Source organism: Quercus suber, unplaced genomic scaffold (assembly GCF_002906115.3).
Source record: "Quercus suber isolate HL8 unplaced genomic scaffold, Cork oak 2.0 scaffold_532, whole genome shotgun sequence".
NCBI lineage: Eukaryota > Viridiplantae > Streptophyta > Magnoliopsida > Fagales > Fagaceae > Quercus > Quercus suber.
The window spans coordinates 387,064-412,676 of NW_027069980.1; the positions used below are offsets into that span (position 1 = coordinate 387,064).

Consider the following 25,613-nt stretch of genomic DNA (forward strand, 5'->3'; position numbering starts at 1 on the left):
CAGTAGCCCTTTCAAAGGCAATTTATAGAGCTATACATGTAAGCCTTAATCAGAGGCATTGTCTTACATATACATCAGCTGACTTTTTAAAGGAAATTTTTTAGAGTTATACATGTAAGTCCTAATCAGAGGCATTGTTTTACACACACATCTGCCACCCTTCTAAAGGCGTTTTATCCAAATCATACATACAAGTCCTAATCGGAGGCATTGTCTTTCATACACATCAGCCGCCCTTCTAAAGGCATTTTATCCAGATCATACATATAAGTCCTAATTAGAGGCATTGTTCCATACATACATCATGCTATAGAGAGATAATATAATACATCAAAGCCCACTACGGGGCAATAGAATACGTATAAGTCCAAGCCTACCAAAAGGAAATACATAGTATACATACATAGTTGGCCCATCAAGGGGCAATGTCTATAGAATACATGAAAAAGATAAATGCCCATACAGGGGTTACATCATGCTACAACAAAAAGCTAACTTTACTGAGAATCATCACCATTGACAAACTAGTTTGAATCTGTGTCGGCACCATCACCATCATCACTACCTACAAAAGGGCCAGTGGAAGGAATCACACCACTTGAAGTGGTAGGAGCATACCCAAGACCCTGGGAAGGCCCCAGAGCTTGAGCAAAAGAACCCCAACCGCCCGGCGGGCCTAGAGGAACTGGCATGTACCTCTACTCAAACGGAGGAATGATCGGCCCTTGGCCTAGAATCTTAGTGGCAGCCAAGATAGGAAGACGAACCGCCGGTAACTCTTCTACCAAAAGCATGGAATAGCCCTGATGCAGGGCTAGCTCAGTCTGGAACTGGCTCCGCTCTTTGTCCATCGCAACAACTAGCCTCTCTCTATCTCTCTGCCAGATCTCCCTCTACCAAGCTAACGCTTGAGCTATCTCCTCCTACATGTGTGCCTCTCAAGTAGTAGATAGGGCCTTAAACTCTGCCACTTGGCCTCTGTAGTCTCTACATGTGCTCCCCATTTAGCCCCGGTGGCCACTTAAGTGTGAACGGTGCCTCTAGCACTCTACCCCTACTCACAGGAACTTCTCTGATAATAGGCCCTATAGGTGGAGTAGCCTCTACTCATGTCCACATAAGCATCAAAAGCACTCGTCGCATACTCCGGGTCATCCAAGACTATAGCCTCAAATGATAAACCATGAAGAGGCAGATCCCAGGGCACTCCACAGACTGGCATAACCTGATGAATGGTCCCCTTTGCCAGAAAGAACTACCAGCTCGTCATGGCCTAAAACCAGCGTCGAATCCTTGACTAGCCCATAGCTATAGTGAGCTTTGGTCTCCTCAATAATGTGCCATCATATGGACGAACCTTAATCTCATCCCAAATGGTGCAATCCAGAGCTACAAAAATAGTGACTAGCTGCACTACTACTACCCTCGTGATCCTATAATGAGCCCATGCATATGCTCGAAGGTATGCTATCAAGGATAATCCTGTATAATGAGGCTGCAAGGCTGGTATGTACTCATACACCCACATCCCTCCAAGTTCTTGAAGTCTTGCTAGAAGGCCTGTCTTAAGAAGGAAATGAAGAAGTCGTAGGTCACTAACCCCTAGTCATACACCCTAATATTAGAGACTACTCCCATAACCCCACAGTAGTTAACAAGTCAACACAAATTAGTTGTTGCCCAAGAAGTAACTACCGAGGAACAAAAGGAAGCACCGATGAAGATAAGCATCGGTAGGGGCCTCGCCTTAGGGAATACTACACTACATCCACATAGTACAGATCTATGGCTATGGGATAGGACCAAAATATCCCCTTGTCTTTGCAGTCAATGGGAGATGGATGTCCAAGAGGTTGCAAGCCATACCAAAGGTCATCTCCTTAGTCGAAATCGGGTGGCAACCAAATCTAATACCCAAAATGGTAGTCCAATCAATAGGGAGGACCGCATACTCCCTACAACTCAAATGAAAGGTGCCTGTCTCGACATGAAATCGTCGCACCAAAGCCTCCGTAATCTTGTGCCTCATGGTGAACGGAGGGATCTGCAGGAAGTCCTCAAATCCCTACTCTCTCAAGAACACAGCATACTGCGGATGGGTCCTAGGAGTGAACAATGTCTGGACGTGCCCCAACCACAGAGCCTCTCACTCCCCTGCATTTGAAATCGAAAGCTATTCATTAGCACATGCATATAATCGGAATCTAAATGACCAAGAAGGGAATGCAACATACCTTTCCCCTCTACGCTAGTGCGAAAGGATGATCCTTCAGCCCATACTGAAGGTGAGTGTCCTAGATGCCTCTATCTATGGTTTGAGTACGGGTGTCGGCCCTAGCCTAGTGCGGTGGAAACCTTGGTCTTAGACTATGGCTCCGAACACCAAACTCTGGTAGGACCTTGAGGCCAGTGAAGACCTCATCTATATTTATAAGGATGTCATCATCTCACACCTCTCCTCCGGAGGCCCCCTTCCCTTTAGCCAGCCTGTGCCGTGCAGTCGTCCCATTAGAAATAGTATAGGACTTAGATAAAGCACTGGCTGTCTCAATGGAACGTCGTCTCCTAGACCTGTTCTTCATAGGTATACCACTAGTAGACCTGGGGTCATGACCCTTACAATCAAAATTGCTCTGTAAAACCCGAGCCGTCTGCTTACCAGTTGAAGTGGTCTTGTTATCTGAAGAACCGTCCCCTTGGGACATGGCATACATAGGGCCTTCCCCCAATCTCTCCCAAAGCTCGCTCTCCGAGACATAATCTACAAAACAACAAGAAATTCAAACATCAATGGTAAGCCTATAAATAAATGGTAAGGCAAATGAACCAACACTTTTCCTAAACATATCTTGTAGGTCTATGTCAAGCACATGTTCTCGCAAAGAAAGAAGATTCTTATACATATTCTATAGTGGGTGATAGCGGCCGTGCCGTATGCTCGCATTTCTATAGTGGGTGATAACAGTCATGCCATATGCTTGCATTTCTGCAATGGGTGATAGCGGTCGTGCTGTATGCTCACATTTCTGTAGTAGGTGATAGCAGCCGTGCCATATGCTTGCATTCTACAGTGGGTGATAGCGGCCATGTCGTATGCTTTCATCCCTTTTTGAGGTAATAGTGACCATGTCGTACACCTCGCATCATCATAGTTATCAAGCTCCGAGAGAAATCCCATAAGCTCGCATTCTACAGTGGGTGATAGTGGTCATGCCATATGCTCGCATCCCTTTTTGACGTAATAATGTCTGTGTCGTATGCCTCACAGCATCACAGTTATCAAATTCCCAAAAATCCCGTATGGTCATACTCTACAGTGGGTGATAGGGTTGTGCCATATGCTCACATCCCTTTTTAAGTTAATAGCGAGCATGTCGTACGCCTCATATCATCACAGTTATCAAGTTCCTAGAGAAATCTTGTATGCTCACATTCTACAGTGGGTGATAGTGGTTGTGTTGTATACTTGCATCCCTTTTTGAGGTAAGAGTAACTGTGTCATATGCTCGCATCCCTTTTTAAGGTAATAGCAACAATTTCGTATGCCTCGCAACCTCACAGTTATCAAGTTCCCAGAAAAGTCCCGAGTTCTCATTTACAGTGGATGATAACAGTCGTGCCATATGCTCACATCCTTTCTGAAGGTAATAGTGACTGTGTCGTACGCCTCGCATCATCACAATTATCAAGTTCCCAGAGAAATCCTAAGTTTGCATTTCTACAGTAGGTGATAGCAGCCGTGCCGTATGCTCACATCCCATCTTGAGGTAATAGCGATCATGTCATACGCCTCGCATCATCGTAGTTATCAAGCTCCCAGAGAAATCCTATATGTTCACATTTACAGTGGGTGATAATGGTCGTGTCGTATGCTCACATCCCATCTTGAGGTAATAGTGATCATGTCATACACCTCGCATCATCATAGTTATCAAGCTCCCAGAGAAATCCTGTATGTTCACATTTGCAGTGGGTGATAGCGGTCATGCCGTATCCCATCTTGAGGTAATAGTGATCATGTCGTACACCTCACAGCATCACAATTATCAAGTTCCCAGAAAGTTTTGAGTTCGCATTTGCAATGGGTGATAGCGGCCATGTCGTATGCTCACATCCCATCTTAAGGTAATAGCGAGCGTGTCATACGCCTCACATCACACAGTTTTCAAGTTTCTAAAAAGTTTCCAAGTTCCTAGTCCACCATGGATGATAGCAGCCATGCCATATGCCTACACTCTACATCAGGTAAGTCCCCTCATCTATGTCTTACTTTATTTTTAGCATCTAATTTTCCGCATATTTTCACTCATATGGAAAAGACAAAAAAAATATACATACATTTTTCCTAAGATAACATGGCATAAATCATGGTAAAATATATGCTCATAAAAATTCCAAAAAAAAAAAAAGTAAATACTAGCATGCATCTCTAGAAGTATTGCTACTAACATTTTGTAGAAAAATAAGAGAAGAGGAAAAAAGGGACATTGACCTCAAGTGCAGAATAGATTGGAGAAGCGGATTGAAATGGCAAACTGAAGCTGAAATCGCGGACCCGCTGAGCGCTAAGTGCTCTAAGAAAGTTTATGGAGAGTGAGAAGGGAGGGAAAGAGTTGAAATGTGTAAGAAGGGGGGGGCCAAAGGCGTTTTATAGGCCTTGGCTGCCTAGCGACCTTTCTAAGACCACCGAGCAGCGTTGACCTGGTCAAACCCTAAAAAAAAAAAAAACCTCTCCCTTCTTCTCTCTTAGAGCTCAGAGGTGCGTCCGGAAAATATTCCAATAGTAGTTGAAACAGATCGAGCTAAGCGGGTAAGGTTCGGTCTCGGTCCATGAACAGTCTCCATACACAAACTTAGGGGCAACAAAATTCGAAATCACGTTTTTTATCTAACACCTCTCATTGCACTCGAGATATTCGACAAAGAAAGGGCAGCTGTTGATACTGTATTTTGTCCGCCTTAGATTTGCTTGCCAAACGCTCGAAAATCCAAAAATATCATTTTCTCTCTACGGTGCTGTGAGAACATCTAGAAGAACGTAGCCCCACCTGTTCGGGCATTACAGCACCCAAAGTGCCTTCTTAGCTAAAATGACCAAAATGCCCCTAGTCAACCCTAGGTTTAACCAAAGGTCAAACATGGTCCGGACTCTCACAAAATGACATTTTTCATAGTTTTACTTCAAACTCGAGCTTTCTGGATATTTTTAACAATTTTGACCAAGTTTAACCCTAAGTCAATTTTAGGCGGGCCCAAAAACTCTAATTTTGATATGGTTACAAGAATGGGTTGAAACTAATGTCATTGTGAAGATTATCAAATTCTCATTTCAACGACTATTCATGGGTCAAAATCGAAGTTAAAACGACTGAGATATCACGAAAACCAAGATGACATACCAATCGCTGCACCAAAAACTTTCAGGAGCCATAACTTTTGATTTGACCGTTCGATTTTTGAGTTCCATACCTTTCATAAACTAAAAATCAAGATCTATACAAAGGAGTCAAGATCAGCTAGATCAAGAACCATTTGAGGCCAACGGCCTTTCAAAGGCCGCCGCCTTGAAAAGCGCAACCAATGCTAATAGCCCTAGGCACGCCCTAGAATAGGAAAAGGGGACATTTTTCAGAAATTTGCCTTCTGCTTAGCTACTCTCTACATTTTTTCTCTCTTCCAAACACCCAAAAACACTTAAAAAAACACATCAAAATCTCTTGATTCTTTTCTCTTCACCAAGAACACAAGGTATTGTTTTTTTACCTAATCTTTCGTTCCTTGGTTCTACACTTTGGGTTTGGAGTTTAGGGGTGTGGATATTGCTTTTTTTTTTAGCTATCATCCACACCCCTAACCTTCTAAATCTTTTTCCTAGAATTTTCTGGCTCTTTTTGCCACAATAACATGATATATTGCTTTCTTTGGCATGTTGCTTGCTTTATGTGGGTTTCTACCTTAGATTCCATGTGTTTGTGTTCTCTTTGCCTTGTTTTGTGCTTAGATCTATGTTTCTACATGCTTATATGTTTAGATCTACATGCTTAGGTTTTTATGCCATGTTTCCTTTGTTTTGTTCCTCTCTTTGCTTTGCGTTAATGTTAGGGTTATGCGCTCACATGCTCGATGTCATGTCTATGGTTATGCTTTGCTTAGATCTATGTGTTCATATGCTTTTTTCCATGTTTTATGTTTGAATCTGCATTCGTATATGCTTATATGCCTAGATCTATGTGTTCACATGCTTGCGTGCTTGGATCTATGTTCTATATGCTTTATGCCATCTTCCATGTGCTTGTGCACTTTATGCCATGTTTGTGTGCCTGGGCCTAGGCTATGTTTGTCATGCCACGTGCTATTGAAGCCCTTTTGTCGCTTTATCTTTCTTTCTTGCATTTTGGCCTAATGGTTCGGACCCGATCTAGAAACCATGGTCTTTGTCATCGTCCATACACCTTAGCCCATATCAAAGGGTTTGGATCACCCATTTTTCATGTCTATGCTTGCTTGCTTCTATGCTTTATCCTTATGTTAGCCTCTCTTGGATCACGTTTGACACCCTTAGCAGGTTCGTGGTTGTGTGGTTACATTCGACGCCCATGAGGCCTTGTTTGGATGTAACCACTTGGGATGCACCGTCGTGATGCTATTTGCTTCATGCATACCCTTCCCCTTTCCCGCTCCATGCGATGCTATGCTTATCATGCTTTTTTGCGCCACTCATTGGCTTTCTTTGCATCTTTACACACTTGCTTACATGTCCATGCATGAGTCTTACTTGCTAATGTGTCGTCCATACTTCAACACAAAGAAGCTATGGACATCCGATCCAAACCTACATTTGTCCCTAATGGGCACACCTTTTGTTTGTTTGTTTGTTTGTTTGCTTGCTTGCTTTCTCAAATTTTTTTTTTTTTTTTTTGTGCACCTTGATTGCCCTATCTCTTGTCACATTCTATGCTTGCCATGTCTATCATGTTTATCTACTTTATGCCTTTTCATATGCTCTTTGCATCCTTTCCTTCCCTTGCTTGTTTGCTGGTTTCTTGTCTTTGCCTTTGCATATACACACATAAAGTGAGGACACATGGAGCTAAGGCACGATCTCCCAGGCACAATCAAAGAGGGCACGGGCGTAAGCATGTTGATATAAGTCGAGCAGCTACAATCAGTAGGTTTAGGAGTTTAGCTATTTCCCCTTTGGTTATGTACTCTTTTAAAAAACCCCTCCTTCCTTTTCCCTTTCTCCCTTAGATGGTCTATATTAGGTATATCATGCTGTGTCCCATTCGTCCTCATCTCTAGAGTATGGCGATCCCTATTTACTTTCTTGTATCTATATTTTGGGCCATACTCTAGAGATGTAGGCGTTTACTTTCCTGCTCTATATGCTTGCATTGTGCATGATGTATGTATATATACCTGCTCCCCCTTTCCAATGTGATTGTCACAGTCTATGTCACCTAAGGCAAAGCGATGCCTAATTTCTGCTGTGAAAGTAAGGTGATGTGTTGCTGGATTTTCACCGTAGAAATCTGGTACTCGGTTTGAATGCCTTAAGAAAGCATAGATTGGGACCATGCCCTTTCAAAAGCCAAAACTTAATGCCCCCATGTATGCAAAGCCCCGAAAGCCAATGCTGAAATCATGTTTTTACTGCCAATCTCCAAAAATTAAGGTTTTATAAAACAAAGGATTGTCCTTAGACAGGCGTTGTGGGGTGCCTAACACCTTCCCCATGCGTAATCAAACTTCCGGGCCTAGGAATCAAGATTTTTTTTCCATCCACATTAGATTAGGAAAAATGACCTTTTCTTAGCCTAGGATTGATAATAAAATCAACTAGAAACAGGTGACCAATCACACCTTAGAAAAACCCAATGATTGGTGGTGACTCCACTTACCTTTGGTAATTCCTTAAAATTTGGCCCAGATTCCTGCCATAACGCCAAAGGTAAACCTACCTTCCTCCATCGAAAGAGAAAGCACCTGAAGTTCCGTGCGAAATGCACATGCTACACATTCGAGAGGGGCCTTCCAATGGGGCCCCTCTCGTGCAGGAGCTGTCGTCACGGCCGGTGGTCAAACGAAGGCACGATGGTGATGGTTTTTCCACTCAGCCAGTCGAGGCTTAGCGTCGACAGATGTAAATCTAAATTTTTCTCAAATCAAAAACTAGTTTGCATCTTCATTAGATGCAAATCTGAAATTTTTTTTCATCAAAAAACTAATTTGCATCTTCCTTAGATACAGATTTGATTTTTTTAACATATGCGGGTTTTGAAATAAAGAAAAAGATCATGCATGATTTATGTTTATTGTGTTTGTTTTGTTCAATATATGTAGCATAAATTTATTTCATGAATGAAACCCTCTTCTCAAAAATCATTTTCATATTTTTTTGGAACATATTAAAACAGATCTGATTTTTTCTATCATCAAAAATCATTTTTTTTATATTTCTTAAAAACAAATTTGATCATTTATAAACCAAAACCATTTTTTCTAAGTTCTTAAAAACAGATTTTTTTTTTTTTTTATAAACTGAGATCAAAATTTTTTTACTCATAACAACAGATTTGAATTTTTTAAATAAAGAAGATGATACATTCATAAATAAACTTATAAGATTTAATTTTTGTTTTATATGTGGAACATATCATTCATAGCATGCATAAAGGAGGGTACATAAGTAGTCTAGAAGACTAGATTCTGTCTAAGAAGAATAGGTACCTAATACCTTCCTTTTATGTAACCTAGCCTTCAAATTTAGATCTTTGGATAAGTAGATTTAAGCCTTGTCTTTATTTTTTTTGGGTAGTTTGTAACTAGGACAAAAAGCCATGTAATTATTTGGTAGTTTGTAACTAAGACCCAAAGCCAAGTAATTTTTCAAATTTTCAAATATGTATTTTTTTATTCAATCAATGATAAAGGAATAATTCAGTCATGTATTTATATTTAGTTTTTCTTATTTTTTGTATTAAAAAAAAAAGTAGCAACTCCACACCACTTACCCAAAAAGAGATATACTTTTAAAAGTATCCAAATCTCTTTTTTTTTTTTAGAAGCACTTTTGCGGTCTCTCACACAATCATAATTATTAAATTTTATATTTAGACAAAAAAAAAAAAAAAAAAGAGATTAATTTTGTAAGGATGTGGTAAAATTCATGTTTTACCCCTCTAATTCCAACATGCCACATCATCTTATCACATATTTAAGAATAAGCACAACTACACTCATTCAATTCTAATTTTCATATTCTTCTAAAAAAAATCCTAAATTTATATATAAATCCAACCAAATTGGGAGTTTATTGAGATATTATTAAGTGTGGTAAGATGTATTGAAATTTTAAGTAAAATGTTGATGTGCAATCTCTTATTAAATGGTATGTAAAACATGGGTTTTACACCCATCCTTACCAAATTCAAACTAAAAAAATTATATTATTTTAAAATTTTTGTTCATTACACAAGTTACAGGCTAGCTAAATAAAATGAAAAGAAAGATAGATAGATAGAAAGATTTAAGATTAGGAATGATTAAAAGAAAAAGTTAATTTCATTATTAAACTTTGGAAAAAGTTAATTGTCATTATTAAACATTGAATTATGAAATGAAGACTTGTTCCGGTGTATGCCCAATACTTTTCTTTTATCATCTGTCTCTCAATTTCTTATTTTTTATTTTTATCCTCATATTTAAGTTCCAAGATATATATAGGTTCCAGTATACTTAATTGACAAAATTTCTTATTATCAGAGTTTGTTCTCCATTTACACTAAAAATTAATTGATATCTTGATCAGATAATAGAAAAATATATGGGACTCAGTCAAAGTCATAAGCAAACAAAAAGAAAAAAAAAAGTTCCTAGACATATTGCTTTTCATCTTCTTTCTTATGTTCATATTCAAGATCCAAGACATTGTACTGGGTCATTTTGTTTGCTTCGATACATCATTTTGTGTTACTAGACTTTCCGCATTTCTTGACTGCAATCTTGAAGCTTAGCATTTCTTGAAAAGCTTCAAGTGATTGTCCTGATAACAATACAATATTGACAAAGGTGACGCATTTTTCTCGCTTTTTAAGAGTTTTAAGTTATGTTATGGCCAAAATACATTATTATTTTATTAATCTTTTTCTTTTTTTGAGAATTATTTTATTAATCTTTATAGTATATAGTATATTGAGCAATTTTAGTCTTCAAGTGGACGCTACCAATTTCTAAAATTTTTAAAATGAATGCTATTAATTTTTAGTCTTCAAGTGATGCATGGTTATAGTACACTTTTACTAGTAGAAGTGTATTGTAGCATGTATTAAAATAACTAGTATGTAACCCATGCTACCGCATGGAAATTGATATATTATTAATCATGATTTTATTTATGTTTAAAAGGCTCAGTTAAATCTAAATTCATATTATTAACCATAAAATTTTATTAACAAAACTTAGTAGTATATATATATATATATGTATGTATAAAAGAAAGCGAGTTGAACCACAATAGATTGATATTGTATACAAGTTACAGTCACAGTCATGCGTATATTGAAAGGGTAATTAAAGGGTAATTAAGCCCATACAATTAATTGGTTCTTAAGTAAATAAAACTTTAGAGACATTTGGCACATCAATCAAACTTAAGTAAAAAAATGTTCAAAAGTAGCACAACTATAAGCCAAAATAGAGTAATATGAAACTAAATTGGCAGCCATGAAGATACTAAGAGAGAGGTGTTTGCCATAAAGGGGACTAATTAATAGATTTAAGAATTCACAAGGTTGACATTGGATATTCTTCCCATGTGCTAAATATTGTTTTCAGTAAGGTCACACTAAATAGGTTGAAAGCCATCTTCGTGCAAGATTGATAGCTGCAAGAGAAGTCAATCATCAAGCAAGGACCAAAGGATTTCAAAAAATGTTAATATTGACTCAATGTATGCGCATCACACAAACGCATCACTATATCAATTAAGGGAATCAAAACTAAATGGAAATATTACACAGAAAGATAAACCTTGGTGACGATGTTTATCCAAAAGATCCATTCACGCTTTTGAATCTTCAATCTCTATTGGTGATTGAAATTTTTGTAACTTACAAAATTTAAAATTAGAAAAAAAAAAAAAAAAAAAAAAAAAAAAACCCTTAGAGTTGTTCTCATTTTGTAGTTTTACGATAGGTCATTTTGTAACATGATGGGCATTTGTGTGAAGAAAAAACCTCTGAAGTTGCACGGCTGATAAAAGAAATTCTCTCCAATCTCTTTTTATAGAGAGATGGATTTATGCGTGTTTTTATACATCATTCATAGTTGTATTATCACGAAGCAAGTCCAATGGATTTAAATTGGTACTACCGATTCCCAAAGCATGAGTGTTTAATGTGTATTAATTTCATCTCATCTCATTACCAAGTCCAATGAATTTTAATTGGAATTCAATTTTTCCAAGTGGTGCATCTCTTGCAATATTCTTTCATTTTTTATTTTTAAATAATTTTTTGAAATTTGTTTTCAATTCCCATGGCCACTTTCCATATTCAGCTTCTTGTTATAGTTCCCTAGGCACTTTGAAGTTTGAACCAAGAGAACAATGAACCTACGTAAAAATAAATAAAAACAATGAATCAAAGTAATGATTCTCTCAAAAACAACCCCAAATCATATTCTATTCTTCAGATTATTTTCTTTGTACACGTGTATAGTAAAATTGGACTCCAATTTCAAATTCTAATTAAACAATTGGAATGACACATGGCACAAAATTGAAACTCTAATTTGGAATTCTATTTGAGTTTCTCTATGCTTCACCTATTATTATATATATATAGATTTGGCATATGACATTTTTGATGGAATGCTAAAAATATAGCATCTAGTATACCAAATTCTAGTGATTTTTAATACCATTATATTATAGATTACCCTCATTTAATTAATTTAATTATCAAGTTATAATTNCAGTAAAATGTTACCGTATGGGAATGGATATATTATTAATCATGAGTTTATTCATGTTAAAAGGCTCAGTTAAGTCTAAATTCATATTATTAATCATAAATTATAAACAAAACTTAACAAATATATATATATATATATATAGACATTGGATATTCTTCCCATGTGCTAAATATTGTTTTCAATAAGGTCACACCAAATAGGTTGAAAGCCATCTTCGTGCAAGATTGATATCTGCAAGAGAAGTCAATCATCAAGCAAGGACCAAAGAATTTCAAAAAATGTTAATATTGACTCAATGTATGCGCATACACACAAACCCATCACTACATCAATTAAGAGAATCAAAACTAAATGGAAATATTATACAGAAGATAAACCTTGGTGACGATGTTTATCCAAAAGATCCATTCACGCTTTTGAATCTTCAATTTCTATTGGTGATTGAAATTTTCGTAGCCTATAAATTTTAAATTTAAAAAAAAAAAAAAAAAAAAACCCTCAGAGTTGTACTCATTTTGTAACATAATGGCATTTGTGTGAAGAAAAAACCTTTGAAGTTGCGTGAAAAAAAGGTTGCATAAAAAAAATTCTCTCCAATCTCTTTTTATAGAGAGATGGATTTGTGCGTGTTTTATACATCCTTCATAGTTGTATTATCACGAAGCAAGTCCAATGGATTTAGATTGGTACTACCGATTCCCAAAGCATGAGTGTTTAATGTGTTATTAATTTCATCTCATCTCATTACCAAGTCCAATGAATTTTAATTGGAATTCAATTTTCCAAGTGGTGCATCTCTTGCAATATTCTTTCATTTTTTATTTTTAATTAATTTTTTGAAATTTATTTTCAATTCCCATGGCCACTTTCCATATTTGGTTCCTGTTATAGTTCCCTAGGCACTTTGAAGTTTGAACCAAGAACAATGAACCTACGTAAAAATAAATAAAAACAATGAATCAGAGTAATGGTTCTCTCGAAAACAACCCCAAATCATATTATATTCTTCTGATTATTTTCTTTGTACACGTGTATAGTAAAATTGGACTCCAATTTCAGATTCTAATTGAACAATTGGAATGACACATGGCACAAAATTGAAACTCTAATTTGGAATTCTATTTGAGTTTCTCTCTGCTTCACCTATTATTATTATTATTATATATATATATATATAGATTTATTTAGGAGAGATCTCACGATTGTGTACCCAAAGTAAACCCCAAAGACCTCAATAAAAACTACAGCCAAATGCATATCATTTGGGCCAAGGGTGTGAGATCACTCCATAAACACATTCATGCATGACAATTTAATCATTGTAATTGAGAGTACCACCATTATAAATATATGATTGTTTCAATCCTATAAATTGCCCAAATTCCAAACATAAGGGCTCTAATGTTTAGGTTGGATGTGATGCTTGCTATTGATACGTGTTTGAATTCTTCTAGAGGCCTTCATTTTTCTTCGTTTAAATCACCCTTCCTCCCTGTACCTTTCTTTATGGTTTTTGGTTGGATATAGCACTAGGATATTTAAATTAGTCAAACTGCAGAAATTTGAATAGTGGACAACATTAAATATTGTCCTTTTTGAAGAGAGATATTTTATGACAAAATTAAGTTGGACAAAAGGACAATCACATTTATTTTTGAGCTTGAAAATTTTGTTCTAAATTTTTTTTTTTAGAGACTTTTATCATATTCGTTTTGACTCAGTTTTATATTTAGATAGATGTTATTTTTTCTTATTTTGCTGAAGGTTGAAACTTGAAATCCCCAAACCAATGCAATACAACTAGTAGCGTCGAGAGGTAATTTTGAATAGGCTTATATGGAGCACAATTTAAGTGTGGGGAGTTCTTCACAATGTTGCATTGATATTGTCAAAGCCTTGAATTCCCAAAATCCATATAAAACCTGATGATATGGAGGTTGTTCATGTTTATGAGTTTCGAACTTAGTGGCACAAGACTATCCACTTATATGTGGTTGATTTAATATGTTGTCATTGTTATAATATGTAAGATATTTACATACAAGAATTGTTTGATAATTAATATTTAGTATGAGTTACTTCTCTCACTCTTCAATCAAATTGTATTCTCTTGATATTTTTCCCTTCAACTTTTATTTTTTAATTTTATTGTCCTCATGCAGAATACGAGTACCATATACTATTTTCTAATATATTTGCTTATTAGCATTTGTATATTAGAGGAAGCTTTCAACAGATAATCTTAATTCTTCTACCATTTTGCTATATTGATGTGCCACAATTTAATTTTGTTAAACTATTCCGTGCATCACATAGGTTAGCAATTAGTTTTGAGAAAAACAAGATCTCAATGTCATTATGTCTCTTATGATCATATACCTAAAAAAAAAGGGAATGGTCGAAGACCATAATATCCTGGGTCATGAATTTCTGTTGACTATATGAACCCAGCTAGCATTTAATCCTAGCTTCTTGGGCACTTTCTGCACTCCATGTTCCTGGGCCTGTGCAATTTAATCCTAGACTCCCCACACAAGCAGAATCCTATAATATGGACATGCATAGTACAGTACTTCCTACCACACTAGAGTGTATCTTTTTTAAAGGTAAGACAGAAAAGGGCAAGACAAGGAAAACAGAATCCCGTGTTATTTTCACTGTTTTCCCCCTTTAGATTTGGATTTGGAAATGCAACAAAAAACATATTGTAAATGTTTAAGATGGGGTTTTTTAGCTTTGTTCTGAGCGTTATAAATATGTGAACAGAATCAGAACTAAGCATGTCCTAAGATTGTGACTTTGAAGTTATTAGTTACATGTTACCTTAAGCTCCAAATTGGCAAATTCCCGCTCAAGATTTTATTTTATTAATTTACTGTTATTATTATACTCTGGCTGATACATCCAAACGCATAAAAAAACACAAGAACAGTTGGTGTTGGTGTGGCATGGAAGCAAAAAGACAGATAAAAGTCGTGCTTACCTGGAGTGTAACACAATGAGAGCCTGTAAACCGTGTTGTACACACTAAAAGAGGGGATTAAAGCCAATAAGAAGAGAAGCTTCCCAAAAAGAATAAAAAAGAATGAATTGATTTTTTTTATGAAATTGTATTTTCTCAATCAGGACTCATGAGTACTTTTTTCCTCCTCCCAAAGCCCCCCCTCTTCTTTTAATAATGGGGTACTCTTTCGTCCCCTTCCTCATCTACTTCAGAGACTAGGACTATCCCAGGACAATGTCACTTTTGTTAGATTCTGAAGAGAGCTACCTGGCTGCCTGAGTGGCTAAGTTTTTCCCATGTGAGTCAGTCGATTGCTAACGAGCAATGCTACTACTATGCTAGGATACAATTATTTTCTTTTTTTGGTGGAATGACACAATTATTTTCAAGACTTGTTAACTTGTCTGAATGTATTGAAGTAACCTGATTTTATGTAACATTAATCACAATAAATTACAGAAAAATTATGAATTTTTTTTGTTTACTTATTGGTTAGTACTTAGTAATAGTAGTATTTTAGACTACAGTAGCAGTCAATGCTTTTTCCTTGTTCAGCTATACTGTTCAACTGCTTCCTCATCAGTCACTTTTCTCATGACACTGTGTTTTATATCAAAATGGTGCAGAGTAAACCACTTGCCCAACATACAAGAGACTACACAAGAGATTCCTTAAGCCCCAACTCCCTGATCCCACAAACCTCCATCCCATGGCCATGGATCTCACAAGCCCAAAATACTTTCAAGCTCAATCTATGTTTGCATCAAACGGGGTAAGGGTTTCACATTTATTATAATTTCTCTCGTTTCCATGTTCCGTTGTGTTTCAATAGTCATGTTCAACTGTTTTTATGCTCTTTCTCAGGAACCTCCATTAGAGGGCAACACAAGCTTCTATGGGAAAAGCAATGACAACCCATTTGTAGACACCTTCCCTGANAATTAAATGCTAACGCGTTTACAAACTTGACTGAGCACTTGCATTCACAGTATTAATTAAATACCAATGTGTTTACAGAACTCAGCACAAACCTTTTTATTCTTATATGAGGGACAATCATTTTTTTTAATTACTCTGTCTTGAACAAGAAAAAAATACAAAGATATGTAAAAAAAATTCTACAAAATTTTTTGACAGAGAGCTCAGATCTCATTATTTGCCAAAAGAATTTTCACATCAAACTTTAGCTATTAATTAAGTCATAAAAGAAAGATTATCATAAAGGAAATTATTTTTGGCTAGAGGCAGGAATACATGATATGATAAAATTCTCTGGTTAACCTTCAGGGTTCCAAGGTGAAGTTTCCAGACTCACAGTAATTCTTTTCAAGCTGCTCTATTTTGTTGATTTTGAAACCCCTGATCCTTAGTTCCTCTGGCACTGAAGCATCTTTATAATCAATATTTTCAAGCGTCCAACCTTTGTTTTGTACAGAACCTCGTACTTTTACCTGTTTAAAAAGGTAAAATCATAAAAATAAAAAAAAATAAAAAATTGCATAATCAGAGGTCTAAGACGTAATCATTTCAAATACCCCCGAAAAAAGGATTGACACAGTTAACAAAATAAAACAAATTTAAATAACCAACACAAGTGACACCAACAGTGGAAAATAAACAAAATGAACAGGTGGTAAACAGTAATGAAAAGGATATATACACATAGTTTCTGAGATGATGTTTTTGATTAAGGAAAACAGGGTTAAAATGCAAAAAACATCCCCTTCGGTTTGAGCCGGTTGCAAAAACACCTCAGTTTTTATTCTTCAGTATAACTCCCTAAGGTTTCCATATCCAACAAATTGACTCCTAAGACTAACTTCTGTTAGTTTTTATGGATGAAAAAAAGACATGACTACATTAAGAGGATTCACCAACTGATTCATGTCACTAATCACATGATGATCACGTAATTTTTCCATCCATTAGAGTAATGGAAATTGATCCTAGGGATCAATTTGGCAGATATGGTAACCTTAGGGAGTTATAAGGAAAAATTAAAATCTCGGGGGATGTTTTTGCTACTAAATCAAACCCCAAGGGGTGTTTTTGCATTTAGGCCTTATATATATATATATATACACACATATAACATATATGTGTGTGTGTGTGCGCATGCGTGTGTGTGTTTAGAAAGAGCACTAATTACAAATTTAGGAAAATAACACTAATTAGGCTATATTTGTTACACTCATGATAATAAAGAGACTTTTTGAAGGGTATAACTTGGAACATGTAAAACAAATGTGTGTTCACAAGGTAAAAGAAAAGTAGCATGCAACCAGAAACCTGTCAAGGAAAGAAAAAATAAAGAGAAGATTAAATTTTGCCACATGGGCAAGCTGGGTCTATTCACAATTTTCTAACCATCTTTGCTATCAGATTGTCTTAACTTACCTCTGCATCATCAATAGCATCAATGAGCAGAGCTCCATCCAAGGAGAGATCCTCAAGAAAGACATTACAGCCCTTAATGACCATGGTTGACCTCTGAGAAATGGTGCTACTTCCACAAACTTTTCTTTTGATTTCTGCAAACGTAAGACCCCATTTTGGCTTCCATATAATACGAGGCCACACTTCTACCTCTTGCCCATTGAACACCTGTACTACAGGATCAGCAACTTGGACACCAACCTGGTAGACAGACAAAAAGAACCCCCATAATTCAAACACAGAGAGAGAGAGAGAGAGAGAGAGAAGGGGGGGTGGTTCAAAATCTACAAGCACTCTAGATTTGTGTAGATTATGTTGCATTATTTTTCAGGCAGTCCTGTTTACCAACAACTGAACTACTCACATTTCACATCTACTAGAGTTTACACATAAAGTTAACACAGTGGTACAATGGCAAGTGCCCTTAGTCAGCACCATGATTCGTAACACTTGATAATAAATTATGATATTACTTACCTTTCTAAGAATAAGGCTGTTTGCACGATAGATGGCCATTTCTCCTGAAGTTGCACTATGATATGGATTTCCTTTTGGTACCTTCAATTAAAAATTTAAGTAGATGATAAGAAATAAAATCAAACTGAACTTAAACCCAAATTCACATTTAAACCTAGTTAAGAAAAGAAGATAAAGGATATGGAATTGCTAAACACTTAAACCATTCAAATAATAGTCTTGCGCAAAAAAATAAAATAAAGGTAAACAAATACTTTCAATATTGACAGACCAAGGTTTCTGGATGGAGGCGGCATGGAGCTACCAAAAAAAAAGGGAAATGCATGCATAAGTATGAATGAGTATAAAAAAAAAAAACAGATATATCTATCCATAACAAGTAACATGAGTGGGTTATTCAGTTTCATTGTCAATTGTTTTCTGTTAATAGATCAGCTTGAGCTACCAGGAGGTTACATGTTATACTGAAAACTTCCAGGGGGAGATTCCATGATTTATGGAGAAATCACAATGGTTTTGTGTACTTTTTCACCATTTTACATATAAGTAATAAATTTTTATTAAAAAATCACAAAAAGAAGCGCTATTCTAATTCATGGGGTGTATACAAAGAGAGGAAAAAAGAAAACAATAACAAATTTGAAGAACAAATAAATTAAATTCTGAACAATAATCATTTGAGAAGTCCATGAAATGAGAAGTGGAGAATTGAATGGAATTTTATGTCTACTTATCCAAAGTCTTGAGAAAAGCAAACTTGATAGGTGGCACCGGTGACTCCCTTCACTCAAAAGTAACACCAGATTAGGCATAATGAAGCTACCATTCAAATTTCACCACTATTGAGTTTTGCCCCAAGAGGCCAACATAGCTGTAACTGAATTAGACATCATAAGAGTAGATCCCACAACTCCAAAGAGACAGAACAATATCAGTGACGATTTTTTTTTTTTTAAAATTTTTTATTATTATTAAAAGAGACAGAACAATATCAGTGATGATTTTTTTTTTTTTTTTTTAATATAAGTAATTAAAAATTTATTGATATAAAAAAAAGAGCCATCCAAGTATATAGGGAGTATACAACTGGGGACCATACAATCAATCATGCAAATTAAATAAATCAATCAAATCAAGAACAAACATCCAATCCAACAAAGTTCTTAAGAAAAATAATTTGAGATCAGGAATAGTTTTCTCTGTATCTTTGAAACTCTACTTGTTCCGCTTCCTCCATAAACACCATATCAAGCAATGTGGGGGCAGCCATCCACAAATGACCATTCCGATGACGAACAATATCAGTGAAGATGATCCACACACTCCCCATTGGATTTACACATACAATACCAATCCACAATTATTACCCCCCATTTTTCTCAAATTATCCGTCACTAGGATTTTCCCTAACACTGCAATCCAAGTGTAGAAAGCAACTTTTAAGTGGATCTCTAACCTTCCAAATGCTCTCCTCCATGGAATGAGGTAACCCCCTCACCTCCAAATCTTAGTACCCTATAAAAGCTTTTAACTTGGAATCCATACTTAGTTGACAAAAGCCACACCATTCTATCATCTCCCTCTTGGTCAACATTAACCACATACAAAACAATTAAAAAGTACTCCAACAATTCTACCTCCCAATCCTAAGCTTCTCTAATAAATCGAGATTCCAATGAAGTTTTCCTTTAACCCCTTTCCATATTTTCTATTACAAAAGCATCTCTGCCTCTAGCAAGTCTGTACAACTCGTCCTTGAACTTATTGTTACCAATCCAGCGGTCCTTCCAAAAAATGAATTCTAGCACCATCACCTCTGGTTAAGAATGAGCAATTTTGTTCTGTCCATTTTTTATGTTTTTCAATAGGAGCCTTGCACAACATCATAAAACCATTCATCCTAAACAATACCATATTTGTTGTCAATCACCTTCCTCTACAATCTTCCCCTTTCCTCACATAAGGCCACAACCACTTTCCAACCAAGGCTTGATAATTAACAAAAGTCTTCTAATCCCCAAACCACCCATTTTGAATAGGAGTACACACACACTATCATAATTTATCAAATGGAATTTGTGTTCATCTCCAATGCCACCCCAAAAAAGTGCTGGGTGGTAGAGTTTGAACCTAGTGCCCAAGCACCACAAGAGGTGCTGAACTAGGTTTCCCTTGAACCCCACAAAAACATTTTGAGAGCTGGAAATTACCTTTTCTAACACCTATGTCAACCTATTTTCCAAAACCTAGCAAAAATTTTATAAACACTACCAAAGACTAATAGGCCCGAAAATAAGTTGTGTAAAAGTATAGTTGTACCTAGAAAAAAGTGAGGTTTTAAGAAGTTATATCTAAACAAATAAACAAAATAAGCATAGCTAAACAGGGACTTAAAAAGCATCTAACATCTTTGGAGGCACTTGGTAACATGATAGTAGATCACACACAGTGGTTAATTTGGGAATATTAAGTGAATTAATCATAACTACTGTATCAAGCAATCTACGTATAGGTACAAATATTTAATATGGATTATATAATTTTCAGGATGATTCAAAGAGTAGTTTCAACAATGAAAGTGCATTCCTGACCGCAAATTTGCATAAATTGAGGCAAAACATCTGAATATCTTCTTTAACAAAACCATCACATTGTGTTTACCACTTGATAATTGAGGATCTCTTGTATGGAGGAGCATATATTGACCATATAAACATATGTAAAATGTATATTCAGTCATAGAAAAAAGGGGGTAGTCTGTCTTATACTGTAGCATGAATTTTAATTAGTTCCAACATCATAAAATCCCCATGCCATCAATCAAGGAAATGCACTGTATCACATTTTTATAAAATAAAAAAAAATAAATAAAAAAATTTATTTAATAAACCATCAGATCAGAATATAACTTGTCTTAGTCAAAAAAGAAGTTTCATTTTTTTTTTTTTTTATAGACAATCCTCCAGAATAGCATACAAACAAAATATTTATACAATATTCTTACCTTAGCAGCATCCTCAGGGTTGTTCTTCACAGGTGCATAAGCAAGCCATGCATCCATCACCTAATCATCACAGAATAACTATTGAGTTAACAATGAGAGCCACAATAGTGGCAATGCCTTTATAGCATACGCCATCACAAAACAATGTGAAGTGTTATTATAAGAGAGCAAAATACCAAATCCATCTAAACATCTAAGCAATCAAATTTCGAAAAACGTGTCAGATTGTAAGTGGTTTTAACTTGCTGAAAATCCACTTATTCACTCAAGAAAGAATAAATTACCGTAAATACTTTCATTTCCCAAATTAAAAATAAAATATACCCACAATTCGTTTCTTTTCCTTTAGTTCATTTTCTCAGCAACCAAACAGAGTTTACAGTAAAAATCAAAAACCAAACATAACAATACTTTCACTTACATTTCAGATACGAGCGATGGCTTCCGAAAACCTTGAATTTCACAAATTCAGCCCAAGTTTCAGATCTCCTGACTGAATTTTCAAAAAATAAAATAAAACATTTAGCATAATCAAGAACAATTACAAAAGCAAAAGGCTAGGATTTTTGAAGACCCAGCAACAGCTAATTCCAGAACTAAAATCAAAATTAAATAAATTTTAGAAATTTAATTTAAAATTTCAAGAACTACATAACAGAAGCAAGAGAATTAGAGAAAACAAAAAACAAAAAACAAAAGCAAAAGTGAGCAAATAAAACCTCTTTGTTGAATGTTTTGGAGTTATCCCTCTCTGAAGCATCATATCAGATATCATACGGGCTTCAAGAAATTTATTATTCTCACATAATTTGCAAAGCAACCAGTTGTGATTAAACTGCTTAGGTTTATAATTTTGAGCAAGCATTTCTTCAAATATCTTGAACACTCATATCACTTGCACAAAAACAACTGAGTAAACATTCATACGAAAACTGATTTGGGAAAACCCCCCTCTTACGCATTGTATATGAGAGTGATAAGGCATCAAGTAGTCTCCCAGCCTTACAAAGGCCTTTCAGTAAAGTGTTATATGCAATTCTGTCTGGAGCAAAACCATCTGCATTCATCTTATTGAACAATTCTATTGCACTGTCAATATCACCAGATCGAATATGCCCATCAATGAGAATGGTGTAAGTCAACCTCATTGGGATGTACACCCTCTCTTTGCATCTTTTCAAAATGATCATAGGCATCCCACATCCATTCTGCCCTACAAAATCCAGAGATTATACCATTATATAGGTACAAGTTTGGCATAAACTCAATGTCTTTAAACTTCTGCATCAGCTTCAAAGCAAAGCATTTCATCTCCTCAGGAGTATCAGCAGAAATTCTCAAAATCTTCTTCATTGGCATAAGAGTTCTCTGATGGAGTAAATGGAACAAAATTTCTCTTTTCCTTTCAGACTTTTTATTTATAACACACCATTCCTTCTTAATACCAGAGATATTTCTGCTAACACCACTGACAAGTGAGATTATACATGATGAGATTGGTGTCAAGTGAGATTTTTATTTATAGCAACATTAGGTCTAAGTCCCCTCTCATCCATTTGGTCCAGAATATTGAAGGCTGACACCAGATCACCCCCTTTACAGTGTTCATTTACCATTATCAAATAAGTTGCTTGGTTTGGGACCACACCTTGATCTTGCATAAGGTCAAGTAGGTACTTGGCATCCTCAAAAAGGCCCTTCTGACATAGACACCTGATCAAAGAGTTAAAAGTAAAAAGCGAAGGCATGCATCCAACTCTCACAATTTTATCCATGTAAAGCAAGGCATCATTTGGCTTTCCTTCTCCACACAAGGCACTGACAATAACACTGAATGCCACATTAGCCAAATTAAAGTTACATCTCACAATTCCCTCAAGCAGGATCTCAATTTCTTGCTCCAAATCCCCATTAGAGTTTACACCAGCAGAGGATGAGAGCATAGAAGGGTCAAAACCACACCCATTCTTTGCAATTGCCTGCAGAATCGGATGAGCAAGGTGAAGCCTCTGCCCCTCTGGATACTTCTTCATGAGGACAAAAGACAGCACATGATCAGAAAAACCCCCCTTACCAGCACGCTTTTAAACAAATCATAAACTTCCAATAGCCTATTCTCCTTGTAAAGTGCATTGACCAAAACCTTGTAACAATGGACATTAGAAGCTAAGTTGCAACTAAGCATGTTGTTCAAAAGCATCAAAGCACAATCAACTTTCCCTTCCCTGCAGTACTTACTGATAAAAAGGTGATTAGTTACCACATCAGGTTGCATTCCCCACCCTGCCATCTGTTTGTAAACCAGCCACCCCTTATCAAACAAGCCCAATTTCAAAAACCCGTGGATCAATGTATTATATGTGTAAATTATCTGGCTCACAATCTGTCTTCAGCATTCTCAAGAAAACCTGCATTGCCATTTTCATTTTCTTATCCTTGCTATATTGATTAATCAAAGAAGTATACGTCGCCCTATCTATATAAAGACCCTGTGACTCCATTTCTCTGAATAGTGACTCTGCCTCTACGACCAGCCCTCTCTTACAAAGACCATAAAATATTGATTTATATAGATGAAGTGTAGGTGGATAACCATGTCCACAGCGCATTACATTAAACAATTCAAGAGCTTCATCCATATACCCCTTATAGCATAAACCATATATCAATTTATTAAAACACAAAATACCAGGAGCAGCTCCAGCCTCATTAACTCTAACTAAATAATCAAATGCTTCTAAATTTCTATCTTGGGCATAAAGCCTCCAAATCATTGCATTACAAGCATCTCAAGCAGCCTATCAACTTGAGCTCCTGGCTCCTCTACTTTATCTAACTTACACAAACAAATAACCATAGAATTCAAAATCGATAAGTCAGGATCAATACCTCTACTAACAACGCTGTCACGAAAAAGTGCCTCAGCCAATTGAAGCAGACTTACACCAGTTTCCTAACGAGATCGCCATAGCTACCCAAATCAAGGTCCAAGCCATGTAAAGCAGCAAAATCAACAACCAAAAAAGCCTCAGAAACCGACGAAGAATGTGCTATTATTCGCCGATAAAAAGCCACGATGAATGAGCTGCTCTGCCAATGAGAGACACAGAGATTTGTGGTCATTGGTAATAGGTGAAACAGAAGCATTTGGAGGGTCTATTGGCAAAGTACAAGTTGTAATTGCTCTTCTGGTCCTGAAGAAATAGTAATAACAATAAGAACCAGGCTTTTTCTTAATCATTTTCAATCACTCTTATCTGATATCAAGGGTTTTAGAGACAAAATTTAGCATTTTGAGACCGACCTAAGTGCCAAAATACCAGACCAACCCAAGTGATAAAGTTGAATGAGAAGTTTCACAGGACCAATACTATTGGAGAAGACTATGAATGGGAAGTTGTACATTTTCAAAGGCGAAGCAAAACTGAGACTAACCCAAATGAGGAATCGGACCCAGATAGCAAGAATGAAGCAGAAACAAGTAGTGTGGTCTGAAGAAGAAGAAGAAGAAGAAGAGGAAGAAGTAGTGTTTTTGACACCGGAAAAAGTAGTGTTTTTGTTTTTGATACGATGAACGGACTAAACCAAGTGATGCCCAATTACTTAAGACAAAGCGATAAGTAATTTAAGTCTTGTGCGCGAAAAAAAGTGCAGAAAGACTTGTTATGGTGTTTAAGCAATGAAACATCGTTACCAAATAGGGCCTTAGATTAATAGGAGTACCAAGAAAGATAAAATACGGAATAAAGATATCTGTTGTGTGTGAGGTTAATGAGAGTAAAATTTGATGGACAATTTTAAATTTCTTAATTTACCTTTGTATTAATTTGTTTAGTTTATTAAATTGCGATCAATCAAATAGTTGATTAGTTTTTTTAAGTACAAAAGAATGGATATTAGAGAGTCATACATACATATATATATATATATATATTTGCATACACGCTCTCAAGAAAAAGAACAAAAAAAAAAACGAAAAACATAATGACATGTAGAAAATATAACATGCATGTAACATTACTCTGAATCTGGTTGGCCCTTGCTATAAAGAGGTTGGGTTTGGTCCAAAAAGGACCAAAACCCTACTGCATTTGAACATTCCTTTCTTTTTTCCTGGTTGGGGTTGCTGGGTATAAAAAAGCTGGTGGCCAGTCCTATCTTCAATTTCGCTATACAAAATGATTTATATACAGTGAGATATATACGAAAATACAATGCTATAATTTTTTTATTTAAAGAGAAATTTACAGTGTGAGAACTATTAGACCAAATTTTAACTTTGTTTATTACTATACAGATGTATGCAATTCAACACTTAAAGGTATATTTTTCTCCAAAACATAGATTCACATCTCTTTCTTCCATACAATTGAAACTAAGTAAAAAAAGTATATAAAAATAACCATGCAATAGATCATATTTAATAAATCATATATCATAAAGTAGAAATATAAAATAAAATAAAATGCAAAGAGCAAACTTTATTTCATCATATGAAGATATGAACAAATCCCACAATATGTAACTCTTCAAATTCATAAACCACATGATTACTTAGATTTTATAGTAAAATAAGACCAATCCATCCATCATGACATTGTAGTGTAGTCTAAATATAATTATATAAAAATCACATTTTGTTGATCATGTTTCATAAACCAAAAGTGCCATCTATACATCTAATAAAATCTTTAAATTGTAACACATGAAAATTCT

General features: G+C 35.7%; 1 protein-coding gene, 1 long non-coding RNA gene and 1 pseudogene across 2 annotated transcripts; 1 reads left to right on the plus strand and 2 right to left on the minus strand.

Moving 5' to 3' along the window:
* Positions 1–15,120: 15,120 nt before the first annotated feature.
* Positions 15,121–15,912, plus strand: LOC136063470 (uncharacterized). The gene is made up of 3 exons (XR_010625121.1): positions 15,121–15,278; positions 15,607–15,752; positions 15,845–15,912. It is a non-coding gene; the product is annotated as an uncharacterized LOC136063470 (long non-coding RNA).
* A 24-nt stretch (positions 15,913–15,936) lies between these two features.
* On the minus strand, positions 15,937–21,387 carry LOC136061330 (UDP-sugar pyrophosphorylase 1-like). Its single transcript, XM_065763913.1, has 5 exons — positions 21,319–21,387; positions 20,898–20,957; positions 17,894–17,974; positions 17,378–17,617; positions 15,937–16,431 (listed from the first exon to the last, which is right to left on the minus strand). The coding sequence occupies exons 2-5, from the start codon at positions 20,952–20,954 to the stop codon at positions 16,264–16,266; spliced, it is 546 nt and encodes a 181-aa protein (XP_065619985.1). The 5' UTR covers positions 20,955–20,957; positions 21,319–21,387; the 3' UTR covers positions 15,937–16,263.
* Positions 21,388–22,297: 910 nt separating this feature from the next.
* On the minus strand, positions 22,298–24,584 carry LOC112001665 (pentatricopeptide repeat-containing protein At5g62370-like; annotated as a pseudogene).
* Positions 24,585–25,613: the final 1,029 nt, after the last annotated feature.

Bases quoted from the DNA above. Each gene is read 5' to 3' on its own strand.
- LOC136061330 (XM_065763913.1), bottom strand. From the start codon at position 20,954: ATGGATGCATGGCTTGCTTATGCACCTGTGAAGAACAACCCTGAGGAT. The intron at 17,975-20,897 runs GTAAGAATATTG...TTTTAATTGAAG, and splicing joins ACCCTGAGGATGCTGCTAAG to GTACCAAAAGGAAATCCATA. The intron at 16,432-17,377 runs GTAAGTTAAGAC...CTTTTTAAACAG, and splicing joins ATGCTATTGATGATGCAGAG to GTAAAAGTACGAGGTTCTGT.